General features: G+C 40.6%; 1 protein-coding gene across 2 annotated transcripts; it reads left to right on the top strand.

Moving 5' to 3' along the window:
* The first annotated feature begins 558 nt into the window (after positions 1 to 558).
* On the top strand, positions 559 to 11,716 carry LOC119900454 (nuclear receptor subfamily 2 group F member 6-like). 2 transcript variants are annotated; one of them, XM_038715421.1, is made up of 5 exons: positions 559 to 2,476; positions 3,597 to 3,691; positions 7,032 to 7,363; positions 8,338 to 8,584; positions 9,242 to 11,716. In XM_038715421.1, the coding sequence occupies exons 1-5, from the start codon at positions 2,208 to 2,210 to the stop codon at positions 9,514 to 9,516; spliced, it is 1,218 nt and encodes a 405-aa protein (XP_038571349.1). In that variant the 5' UTR covers positions 559 to 2,207; the 3' UTR covers positions 9,517 to 11,716. The 2 variants fall into 2 exon arrangements, with proteins under 2 accessions (XP_038571349.1, XP_038571348.1); XM_038715420.1 differs by having other exon boundaries at positions 561 to 2,476; positions 7,029 to 7,363.
* Positions 11,717 to 12,414: the final 698 nt, after the last annotated feature.

Here is a 12,414-nt window from a genome sequence, read left to right as displayed (position 1 = left end):
GCAGGTCCAACAACTTTATAGATGTTCAATACTAATCAATCCTTTAAACTATATACACAAAAACACAACCAGTACCATCCAGGATACAGCGGCTCACCAGGATCTCTGGCAACCTTCACACAGACCTGTGAATGTGAGCATTGTGAGCAGGTGTGAAAAGGAGCCAGTGCCATATCATATAACCTTTTGACAAGTTGCTCAACAACAACAGGCCCACCCTGTTATTGTTGGGTCAACAAAGTCAGAGCAATTCTTAAGGATTAAAGTGGAGTGGAGAACATGAGGGTTAGGGCCATGTGCTGTGTGTCAACCCGAGGCCCCCCTCTTTGTCTTGCGGCAGTGTTTGGGTTAACTCCCCCTTGCTCCCAGGCTGGCCCCGGGGTCAGGGGGGAAACAGGCAGCCAGTCAGGCAGCCAGGCATTCTTTCTGTGTGTGTGTGTGTGCTGTGTTTGTGTGTGTGGCTGCAGCTCACTCTGTGCTCTTTGACTCTGCTGGCCTTATAAGGGATCCAGTGCCATGGCAACTGCAGGGCTTGAATAGCAGTGTCAAATCCCTCAGCACACAGACACACGCTCACTCTCCCTAAAGGAGGGAGCGAGGCAGAGACACAGAGGGGATTGAGAGGAGCAGGAGAAGAGGCTATCTCTGGGCTGTTCTCCACTGCAGCGTCTGGCTTTCACTAAATGGTCTATGACCGTGTTTTTCCTGCGCTTGTTTGCCTAATTTATTCCTGCCGGGGCCAGCAGAAAGAAAGGCGGAAAAGAAAAAGAAGGACGGGCAGTATTGGTTAAGAGTGCAACAGTACACCCTGACTTGCTGACAGGGAATGCAAAGAGGTTCTGGCCTCTGGTTGTTTCTGCTGGATGGACAAGCACTAACAAAACAAGAGAAGGAAGAGAGAGACAACACTTTGTGGAGCTTTGAGAGTGGAGGCGCAACTGTGACTAAGGATGTTTCTCAACTCTGCTTTTATTTTGGCTCGTTGTTTTTTCTGTGACATTTGAGCCTCTGGAACCACATACTCTACAGACTCTTAAGAGTTGGAGGAGCCGCAAGAAAACATAATTTCACCACAGACACAAAAGAGGAGGACTTATTTGATGAACTTTGTTGCTGCAGAGACCACAGAGACATTATTCTAGGAGTGAAGGAGTGTATTGTCTTTGTCACCACTTGTTATTTTAATATGAAGTGTGGAATCAGTTTCAGCTGTATCTTTTTGGTTATTTATAGCACGGAGGTGTTCCTGAGCTAAAATACACTTTGGATATAAAAGCTAAAGTAGCTCTGTGGCAATCTCCCTCAGAATACCAAAGAAAGAAAATCCAATTTCCAATACTCCTCATAATTTGTTGGGGGGTGGAGGTTTGGACATGAATGAGAATTTCCAGATCAAAATATTATTTCCTCTTCATCACCATCACCTCTGCTTCTGTAACAGCCTCGACAAGTCAAAAGTGAGTCTGGACTAGAACTGCCTCAGATCAGCAGATAACACCTCTGTACAACAGGAACTGGTTGGACTAGTTTATAAGTTGGAGGAGAGGGCAGGGCAGTTTAACCCTGCCTGAAGGAGAGCTGTGTTTTATTTTCCTCCTGCTTGCTTGTCCTTCTGGGAGAAAGTCGTGTGCTGAGAGACGGGCAGAGCTTCTTGTTCATTTGGAGAGCAACGCTGTTTTGTCCCTTGTCACTATGAGGGAGAGGTGAGGTGTTTTTTTTTCCAAGGGGGGAGACGAGGAGAGAGAAAGTGAGAGGGAGGGAAAAAGAGAGAAGGAGACTAAGTGTAATTTATTGTTTCCTGTGAAAAGAGCAAGGCTGCACCCTTTTCTCCTGCCTGAACTCTGAACCACTCAGTGTGTCTGAAGTTTTCTCAGACCTCGAGAGCCATTGATTGGAGGTCAGGGCAGAGAACACAGAGGTGAAAGACAAGAACAGAGAGAGCAGAGGGATTAAAGAAGAGAGAGAGAAAACAGCACTGGGAAGGACCAACAAGACGGCAAAGGGGGGAAAGGTCAACACGGCGGAGTCCGGGACGACTTTTTATCAAACTTTTAGATCATCTTGGACAAAACCTGCCTTTAACACAAGCCTGGAACCACTGTTTTGTTGTCTGGAACCAGTTTTTAGACTTTTGAGGGTAGTTGGAAGCTGGGGAGCAGGGCGGGTCTGTGTATGATCCACTTACAGGGCTGTGTGTCTCAGAGAATATGGCCATGGTGAGCGGGGGATGGGGCAACCCCAACGGGGACACTAATGGACTGGGGGAGAAGGCTTACCTGAGGAGGGAGGAAGAGGAGGGCTCACCTCAAGCCGGAAGCAGCGATGTAGATGTTGGGGACGAGGACAAGGCCTGCGTGGTGGACTGTGTGGTGTGCGGGGACAAGTCCAGCGGGAAGCACTATGGAGTGTTCACCTGCGAGGGCTGTAAGAGCTTCTTTAAGAGGAGCATCAGACGAAACCTCAACTACTCCTGCAGGTAAGGGATGGGAGATTCAGATTTCAGTCTTGTTTTCTTTCTAGTCTTTCAAGTAGATGTAGAATTAAAAAAAACTCACATTTAATTTATTTTGCTCACTCTTGTTGGACTACATAGTTGTAACACTTTACTATACATTTAATAAATTGTTAATTAACACAACATATTTGTTTAATAACATATTTGTCAACAACTGTAACTCCTCCTGTGGACACCAATATGTGGAAGTTGGTGGATAAACAGATAATGGATGAAAATATAATAATAATATAAAATGTGTCTTTATTGGACAAATTTTAATTATTGACAACTGCACAATAATACAAACTTGTCCTTATATCTGCGTACAACTATATTAAAGTGTGTAGTAAACCATTTGGTAAACATTTATATAGTGCTTTTAAATGCAAAATATGTGAACGTGTGTGTTGGAGGAGTTAAAGTGAAGTGGCTTTAAAGTAAAGTTTTTTATAAGCCCCTTTGTAGTCATTCACATTCATGAAGACAAGAGCAGATTAGTCCATTTTTCTCCAGAATGATATGTTCCAACCTTGGATTCGTCTCACAAACAGCCCTAGGAGGGGGAAAAAAGAAATGAAAGCCCTGAAGGTCAGTCATGTGAGGATGGATTGCCTCAGAAGGTCAACATTCCCATTATTCTTCACCACAAGAACACAATGTTGCAACTCTATTCTGTGCTCTTACTAAAACTACTCTCACCTATACCTATGGATAGCTATTTCTTCCACATAATAATGCACTAACTCTGTTGTTTTTGCCCTGTTGTGCTTAAAAGGGTTCCTTATGAAATATTGGAAGACCTCGTCCTGCTGTAAAAGGCAACACACAAGGGCGTACAGGGCCGATGATTTACAAAGGTCACAGCCTTGATAGCTTTTCAGCCATGCCACACAGTTCACTCATCACAGAGGTCAGCTAGAGAGAGAGTGAGAAAGAAAAAGACAGAGAGAGAAGGGGGGGGGATATGTAAACTTCTCTTCCTTATAGGAAACTCACTTGTTTGAAGCTTTTTCAAGTATTTCCAGTTTACTATCAGGGACCATGAATATCAAATACTTTTTGTTCTTCAAGTGTCTTGTCTTTGGTTTCCTTTGTGCAGATCAAATCGAGAATGTCAAATCGACCAGCATCACCGCAACCAGTGCCAATACTGTCGTCTGAAGAAATGTTTCCGTGTTGGAATGCGCAAAGAAGGTATCAAAGCTATCAAAGCAGGTTAAATGTGTTTTTATAGGATTAGTAAACACATGAATGAGCTTATCACTGCTCGAGGTGACAAATATATGACTGAAACCATGTCATATGAACGTCTGAGGTTATTGTTGTAGTTTTAGGTTTCACAGTAGTGGATGACCCTATAATGAAAGCTGCACTAATTGCTATTTTTATATTAACAATGAATCAGAGTGTGTAATGTGAAGGTCGCTCGTGGTGACAAACCTACAGAGAATTATCACCTGACTCTCTAGTTCTGCTCAGATCTCAGTGATCAGACAATTTAGCATCTTTCAGCTCATTGTTTTGGTTTTACGGCCCACAACTTTATTGTTTTGGTCCGCCCTCATTATAAATGTTTCCGGAAGCAACAGGCAGCTGTTTTCAGCTCTGATCAACCTACTGTACACTGCCTGACAAATTCCAATAAGCAGACAGACACTGTTAGCTGCTAGCATAAAGACTTGCTTGTGAACACAGTGAAGCATTTATCAGCTAAAGAGAAACAGACCGACAGAAGGTCAACCCCAAATGAATGATAAATTTGCTGGATGTGCAAAATAGGCAACTTCTTGCTAACATTTCCCATATCAACTTAAAAAGTGATAATGCTGGATGTCAGGGTTATGTTTACATCTGTTGCGCTGCCACCAAGTGGCCCAAAAAAATAATGAATGTTTATCCAAGTAAAACTAGAAAGTAAACATACATAAAAGTGAAAAGTTCTGCTTTTAAAATTTTACTTAAGTAAGCAGATAAGTATGCTCAGCCAATTCCATTGAGATATTAACAGTAAAAGTACTAGAATTGCCCCTTTCATAGTTATTATTATTAATGATGTGTAAGCAGCCTTTTAAGGTTGTAGTCGGTCAAGATGGAGCCAGTTTTATCTATTTCATATACTGTTGGATAGGTTAATATTTATTAATTTATATATTATATATTTGTACATAATATTAATCATATATGTTTGAGAAAATATGTTGATCTTCAAAGTAATTGCAGGTGTCAAATAAATGTAGTGGAGTGCAAAAACTCTAGTGAAGTAGAAGTGTAAGTAAAGTACATCAGTACCTCAAAAGTACAGCACATGAGGAAATGTACATAGTCCCCTTCCAGCACTGAGGATTAAACCAATCATATCCTCTATACATACCAACACCCTGATTCATGTACAAATGCCCCTAAACAAAGCTACACAATCACAAACGCCCAGAAGCACGCATGCAAATATATCAGAAATAGGTAATTCGCAGAAAAACTGTCACCTACTACGACAGAAACAGCCACTGACACTTCCCAGGGCTCCAAGCACCATGTTTATACTGTCAACCAAACCATTTTTTCACCCTGGTGCTTGACTCCTTTCAGCTGGTGAGCTTCAGGGACAAGGTTGCAACTAGAGCCAACAACATTTGATTTGCATAACAGAAAAACAACAAGTTGACAAGTTCACTCTGCTCCGTGTTCTGCTCTGTCAAAAGTAACCCCCCAAGATGTCTGTGTCTCTGTTGAAACTTATATATATCTATTTAATTACAGTTGTGATATGCTTAATTTCTGCAAGGTTGATTAGGTAAGAAGAGATGATTCCCATTTCTCCTGATGTAATTATTATCATTCCAGCAGTCCTACCCTTATCATCACTTCACAAACTATTTCAAACCCATTTGTAACTGTATTCTAGTCACCTTTAACCTGACCGTACTTGTATTTCAGTCTCAGTGTCAGTGGATACCGTGAGCTGTCCCATACATAATGTGCACTGAGGTGACAGTGTGCCGGAGGATATATTGGGCCTGGTTATTAATGACCCATGTTGACCGTGGCTGTGACGCAGGTTGCACTGTTTCCACATTACCTGGAATTGTCTGATTCACCTTTAACCCAGTCAGGGAAGCACACTACAATATATTCACTACAAACAGCCAGTAGTGTCCATTAAAGTTTGGTACAGGAAGGGCAGTTGTGCATTAATCTCACACAGAGAAGTCAGGATATTGGCATTAGATTATAATCACTAAGGACTTCTATCAGTAACTCATAATTATATTGTTAGAAGGTTGGTGATGAAAGCAACACAATTTGATAGTAGTATTACTTAACTTGATGCTTTCATCTTTCCAGCAGTATTTGCAATTTATCAATATGTGTTACAACATAGCAAAAGGCATTTGCTGTAATTGGGTAGACTAAAAACAAGGACTACCTAGTATTTTGCAGACCACAGTTAGGCTCTTGTTGTGGCTCAAAAGCTGACATCCATAGAAACGTTTAGTCTTATCATGAACCCGAGGATCTGCAGATTGATTCCATACCTAATATATAATTTACTAAAGTTAGGCATGATACACGATATGTAAATCGCAAAAGGAACAATTGAATGAGAGTCAACTCCTTTTTGTTGAGGCAAGAGGGTGGGGATTTATTTTGTGTGGTGTACAAAATGTTGTAAATAAATAAGAATGTTTAAATTCAGAAGTTTAAACTTACAGTATCTTATCTCGTCAAGATTATTGTTCATACAGTTAGGGGAACACATGTTGCTCGGTTACAATACCATTACACTATTCTATGCATCTTAAAGAAAATGTAGACTATACTATACAAAAACACTTTATTAAAAGTGTTGCCTCTATATAAACACTGAAGTTTACAATACAGAAAAAATTATTAAAATTATATTCCACGACTCTCATGCATACATGCTGGACACACAGCCTACCCAGTCTGTGGCGGAGAGACTGTAGTTATCCATATTTCCATATGCAACAGGCAGCTGTTTTTAACACACAAATAAACTTGGATAATCCCACTGTACACTGCCTGGCAAACACCAAAATGCAGACAGACACAGTTACCGACTGACTGGAGAACATAGTGTAGCATTTAGCGTCTAAAAAGACAGACATTTCCTTAAAAATTATTAATTATAATTGATTAGCACTTTTGCGTACTTAATACTTTTTATTTACACTGGAAACAAATCAACAATGATCACTCTGAACTATGTAGTTCTCTATTAAGAGGAACTCATTGGATTTTATTCTGTAGAACAGTAAAAGAACACATTTTACTTTTAATGGTGCATATTTTTATTATTGTGATTATTATTAGTAAAGTGCTAGTATGTTTGTTTTTTTCTTCTACTTTTACGTAGAGTAGAACATTGTAGGATGTTGCTTCAAAACCTTTTGCAGCAGAAACAGTTGTTTGATGGCAAATGTCTCAAACATCAAGAAACATCTGACATTTTTTCACTGCATTTGACTCTCATTCTGTTGTCTTTCTGTCTCCATTCATTTTATTTCTGCAGCAGTCCAGAGGGGTCGAATCCCTCCATCTCACCCAGGTATCAGCCCAAACTCCCTGGCAGGTGGGATTGGAGGTGCAGTGCCAGGTCACCTTGGGACGGACTACTTCAACGGGCAGCCAGTGTCAGAGCTCATCTCGCAGCTCCTCCGGGCTGAGCCGTACCCCAACAGCCGCTACGGGGCCCCATACAGTCAGGCACAGATGCAGGCATCTGCTAGCGGAGCTTCTGTCATGGGCATCGACAGCATCTGTGAGCTGGCCGCAAGGCTCCTCTTCAGCACCATCGAATGGGCCAGAAATATCCCATATTTCCCAGAACTACCAGTTTCAGAGCAGGTCAGTCAAGACATACCTGGTGAAAAACACCTGTTTACAGTTGCAGTAGAGTAGATTTTAAAATCCAGGTGTTATTACTATAGCTAAAGCAACACCATGCAGCTTTTTAATGTAAAATTAAACCAGTATTGTTTAGCCTTAACCATAATCTTATCTCATAGAATGTTACTAAAACCTCATAGATCTCCCATTTGCCCAAACTACATTCAGATGGGAGCTGTGATGTCAACAAAATACCAAAAAAATAAATTGTAGCAAACAAGTTAGTGCAGGGTATGGAAAGATATATGTTTGCCTTAATTTTAAGTAAACGGACAATTCATGTTGATAAACGTGACTATAGTCAAATTTAAACACGACTCCAAAATTCAAAGTTGCCTGGAGTACAGCAGTTTCAAATGACCATTGTTTTAAAGGATACAAAGAAATGCTGATCTGCTCCAAAGTTAGCGGTTCCCAATACTTTTCACTTGTGACCCCTTGAAATCAAGCAGTAACTACATAGGTTATTGCTTTAGTGGGAACTAGATTTGTGAGTTCTGCAAAAGAGTGATTTGATGGATTTTTAAAGGCCTGAAGAGATGAAAGCATCTATTGTTTCGAAGACAAAAATCAAGTTTCTTATTCTTCCTTATTTATTTAATCATCTCGTGACCCCTTAGATTGACTTTAGTGATCCTGACCTCCAGATGGTCATTTTTACGGATGACATTTTGACAGTAGTAGTATGTCACAGTAGGAAAAGCACAGGTGTAATAAAATTAATGATTACCGAATTCCATTTAACGGCTTCAGTTTCAGGGTCCTGATATTGTGCATGCTGGCTCATTGTCTCACTGTCATGACCTATACGTATAACCTGTGTTGTAAGTAAAACCTCAGATTTTCCTACTATAACAAGTCAAAGTTTATGCTGTGAAAAACTTATTTTGGGAACTAAGTGACAATTTATTAATTTCCAATCAACTCTACAGGTGGCGTTGCTGAGGCTGAGCTGGAGTGAACTGTTTATCCTGAACGCAGCTCAGTCTGCTTTGCCTATACATATGGCGCCTCTGCTGGCAGCTGCCGGGTTTCACTCGTCGCCTATGTCTGCTGAGCGCGTGGTGTCCTTCATGGACCAGGTCAGGGTTTTCCAGGACCAGGTGGACAAGCTGAACAGGCTACAGGTGGACACAGCTGAGTACAGCTGTCTGAAAGCCATTGCACTGTTTTCACCTGGTAAGTTTGGTAGATTTTTACAAGGTTTATCTGAGTGATGGTAGCTGCTGTAACTGGATGTCTTTATTGTCAACTGATCCCAAGTGTCTTTACAAAAAAAACAAAACCTAACTGTCTGAATGAGGTTTTTATGTAGGGTTCAGGTTTCTGGACCAGTAAGACAATCCCTAACAGCTCCAGGGATCCTTTGATTTGACGGAATGTGACCTCTGACCTCACTGAAGGGGGAGAATTCAACCTGGCTTTGTACAAAGATAACAACATCTGCCTATCAGCACATCTAAAGATCACTAATTAACATGTTCTTGTTGGTTTAATCTGTACAAGAAAGCAAGTTGTGGTTTCACTGGGGGTAGTGTGACTTTTTTAGAGGGGCTAGTAGGTGGATTTTGCTACCTTTGGATGGAACCAAGCTAGCTGTTTTCCTCATTTCCGATGGCTATAGCTTATTTATCATACAGATTTGAAAGTATCAATCTTCTCATCTATTTCTTGCCAAGTAAGCAAATAAGTGTATTTTCCCCCAAAATGTACTTGTAATTTAATTTCAGTGTCTATGAGATAAAAGAAGCCACAAGCCTAATCTAGAAAATCTGCAAAAACTAAGCAGAATAAAAACATCAAATAGTGATAATCCTTTGATTCTTTGCCCTGCAGATGCTTGTGGTCTGACAGACCCAGCCCATGTGGAGTCTCTGCAGGAGAAGGCCCAGGTCGCCCTGACAGAGTATGAGAGGTTGCAGTACCCCAGCCAACCTCAGCGCTTCGGCCGCTTACTGCTGCGCCTCCCTGCTCTGCGCGCCGTGCCAGCCAACCTCATCTCCCAGCTCTTCTTCATGCGACTTGTGGGCAAGACACCAATCGAGACACTGATCCGAGACATGCAGCTATCAGGGAGCTCCATCAGCTGGCCCTACGCACCGGGACAGTGAACCCTGCTGACTCCAGAGTGGGAAGGGCCAAGATCAGATTAGGAGGAATCAGAGCTCACAAAAGATTACATACTAAGCTCAAACTGAATGTTTTGAATACAAACTGGGACCTCAGAAGTTTATGGTCCTGTTTGTGAGTGCAGATGTCAGCTTTTCCCACATTAGCTCTGTAAAGTTTGGTGGAAGTCACACCAAAGCTGCTTTCAGGGAAACAAAAAATGTGTATTTGTCTTTACAAGTATGTGTGTTTGGAGCACTTGTTTGGTTTTGTTTTGACCTCCATCTGATCTCTCTCTGTCTCATTCTAACATGAGGCCATGTGCCTGTACTACCTCCTCCCATCCAATATGTTTTCCTTCTTTTTCATGTTTTATGTCAAAATGAAGCCATAGCAGTGCCACTTTTACAGGCAGAGCTGGCCTACAGTTGCAGATTTCAGAGCTTTTTATCGTCACAACTGGGACATGTTGTTAAGACCACACCTAAAGTCTGTCATGTTTGATATGTGGGATGAAATATCAGACTTTGTTACCAAATGTATTTGCGAAGACTGCATAGTGTCACCTTGTACAGATTTTACAAAAAGAAAGGCATGTGGATTGTATTGTATATTGTACTAAACAAAGTACTGTATATACAAGACATATTTTGTATGCTATAAGGAATATTTCAACATTTTGGGGAATATGCTGATTCACTTTCTTGCAGAGTTAGATGAGATGATCAAGTTCATTTCCATGTCTGATACAGCGAGCAGCTGGTTAGTTAGCTTAGCATGAAGTCTAGAAACAGTGGGAAACAACTTGCCAGGCTTTGTCCAAAGGTATCAATGTCTGCCTGCCAACGCCTCTATAACACGCTTTATCTCCTTTGTTAAATCCGTCCAAAACCTGAAGTGTAAAAACAACATGTTTTACAAGGTTATGTGCTGGAATATTTCCGTGACCAGTAACTTCCCAGAGTCTCCACTTGTTTCAACTGCTGCCAGCCAAATAATCTCAGTAAAACAGCGAATTGTCATTTTTCCACACCAGTTTTTGTACAGATTCAACACAACAAATTTAATTAGTTGGTGACTTTTAGAGGCGATGGTAGGCAAATACTGTTAGCTTTGTACAGAGAGTAAGATTAGCTGTTTCCCCCGGTTTCCAGTCTTTGTGCCAAGCTAAGCTAACCAGCTGCTGGTTCCAGCTACATATTCTTTTGTAGAATAGTAAGAAAGAGAAAAACCATATTTCCCCAAATGATGAGCTATTCCTGTAATATAGCATATCATTACTGTTCTTGCAGTAGTAATCGACAGTAAGTGGAAGTGAATGTATGTAAACACACCCTGGCTCCTCAGACTGTCACATCCCTGTCAAACATTATTACCTCATGTTTTATACATAAAAGACAAATATTGTTTGTGCTAAAGATAAATATAAAGGGATCAATGCATCTTTATCACAGAAACCATAAACAGAAATTTTCCCCCACACAACTGCTTGTCCACCAAACTTTGGCCAAAATATATTTGAGAATGTTTTAAAATGTTATGCTTGATGTAAGAGGACACGCAAAGTTTGATATCATTTACTGAAAGCTACACTGATTCAGTGTTGTGGCCTTTGCTTTTCTGATTAATCTCTGCAAAATGGGGACTGTTTCCTTAGGTAGTTCATTTACATTCATATTACATCACATTTGTGGTCCCCTTTTAAAAGCTGTGTTAAAGCACTGCTTAACAAACAGAGGTCACTTTGAGATAAATATTATGCTTATGTAAGTGTTGTAAAGGTTATGGTGTTTGTTGGTACTGAGATAAAGGGTACTAAGAAGTCACATTCATAATGTGCTATTGCCATTAAGTGCAGCTCAATGTGACGAAAGTTTTTCTTGCCAAATTAAGTGACTGAAGAAAAGACAATGTGGACATAAACATGTTTTTGGTATGAATTTTTGTATTATCTGTTATGTCATAAAACAGCAACAATGGCCATGATCCCTGATGCTGTCAAGACAACTTCATCAACAACCCACCATGCTGTCCATGAATCTCTTTGTGTTATTTGTTGGAATATAAACTGTAGTGATTTAATTGTGTAACTTTACTTTTAAAAGAAGCATGTTTTCTATGATCATGCCAAACCTAAAAATAAGAAATTCATATGGCTGATTGGTTATTTTTGCATTACTAAAAATAAAAGTATGCACATTCCTTCTGTGGCTGGCTTGAGTATCTGAAACATTTGTAAAAATCAGCCATTTTAATGTCAACGTCTCTTATTGGAGATGAAGTAATAAGTAGATTCATCATTTAGTCAATTAACAGACAAAAAAAAGCAAACAATAGTCAACAGCTCTAGGAAAAGGTTATCTACCAAGAGAGGGCAGCAACAGCTTACAATGAGCCAACTATAGGTGCGTTTGACTTAAAGCGGCGCTGTGCAGCGCTGACTTAACGTGATGCATGCTGGACTTAAAATAAGGCATGCTGGTTGGAAATTGTGTCCGACTTTCACTGGCGCTGCAAAACGTCACCATGTCACATGACGTTAAAACCTCGCGGGAGCAAAGCGGCTGCAGGCGCCGAGTTCAGTGCAAGGGGGTAAGCCACAGTTGAAACGATTGGTAATGGACATCATAGAGTATGGAAGCCAAACAGAGGATGATGGTTTCCTTCTCTTTCTATACTTATATAAAGCATTTGACTCCGTGGAGCATCCATTTATTCTTTCGGCGCTCGAACACTTTGGCTTTGGAGTCAAGTTTAGAGGATTGGTTGGTGGATTATATCGAGATATAATATATATTAATTAATTATAGCTGTGTCCTATTACCTAGTGGTACCACCCCAAGCTTCAAAATGAATGTGGGTATTCCTCAAAGTTGCCCCATCTCACCATACCTGTTCAT

This window comes from Micropterus salmoides, unplaced genomic scaffold (genome assembly GCF_014851395.1).
Source record: "Micropterus salmoides isolate LMB-PRFRI ecotype aquatic unplaced genomic scaffold, ASM1485139v1 Ms_hic_scaffold_13, whole genome shotgun sequence".
Lineage (NCBI taxonomy): Eukaryota > Metazoa > Chordata > Actinopteri > Centrarchiformes > Centrarchidae > Micropterus > Micropterus salmoides.
Note: the sequence above shows the minus strand (reverse complement) of the source record. Positions and strands in the feature narration are given on the sequence as shown.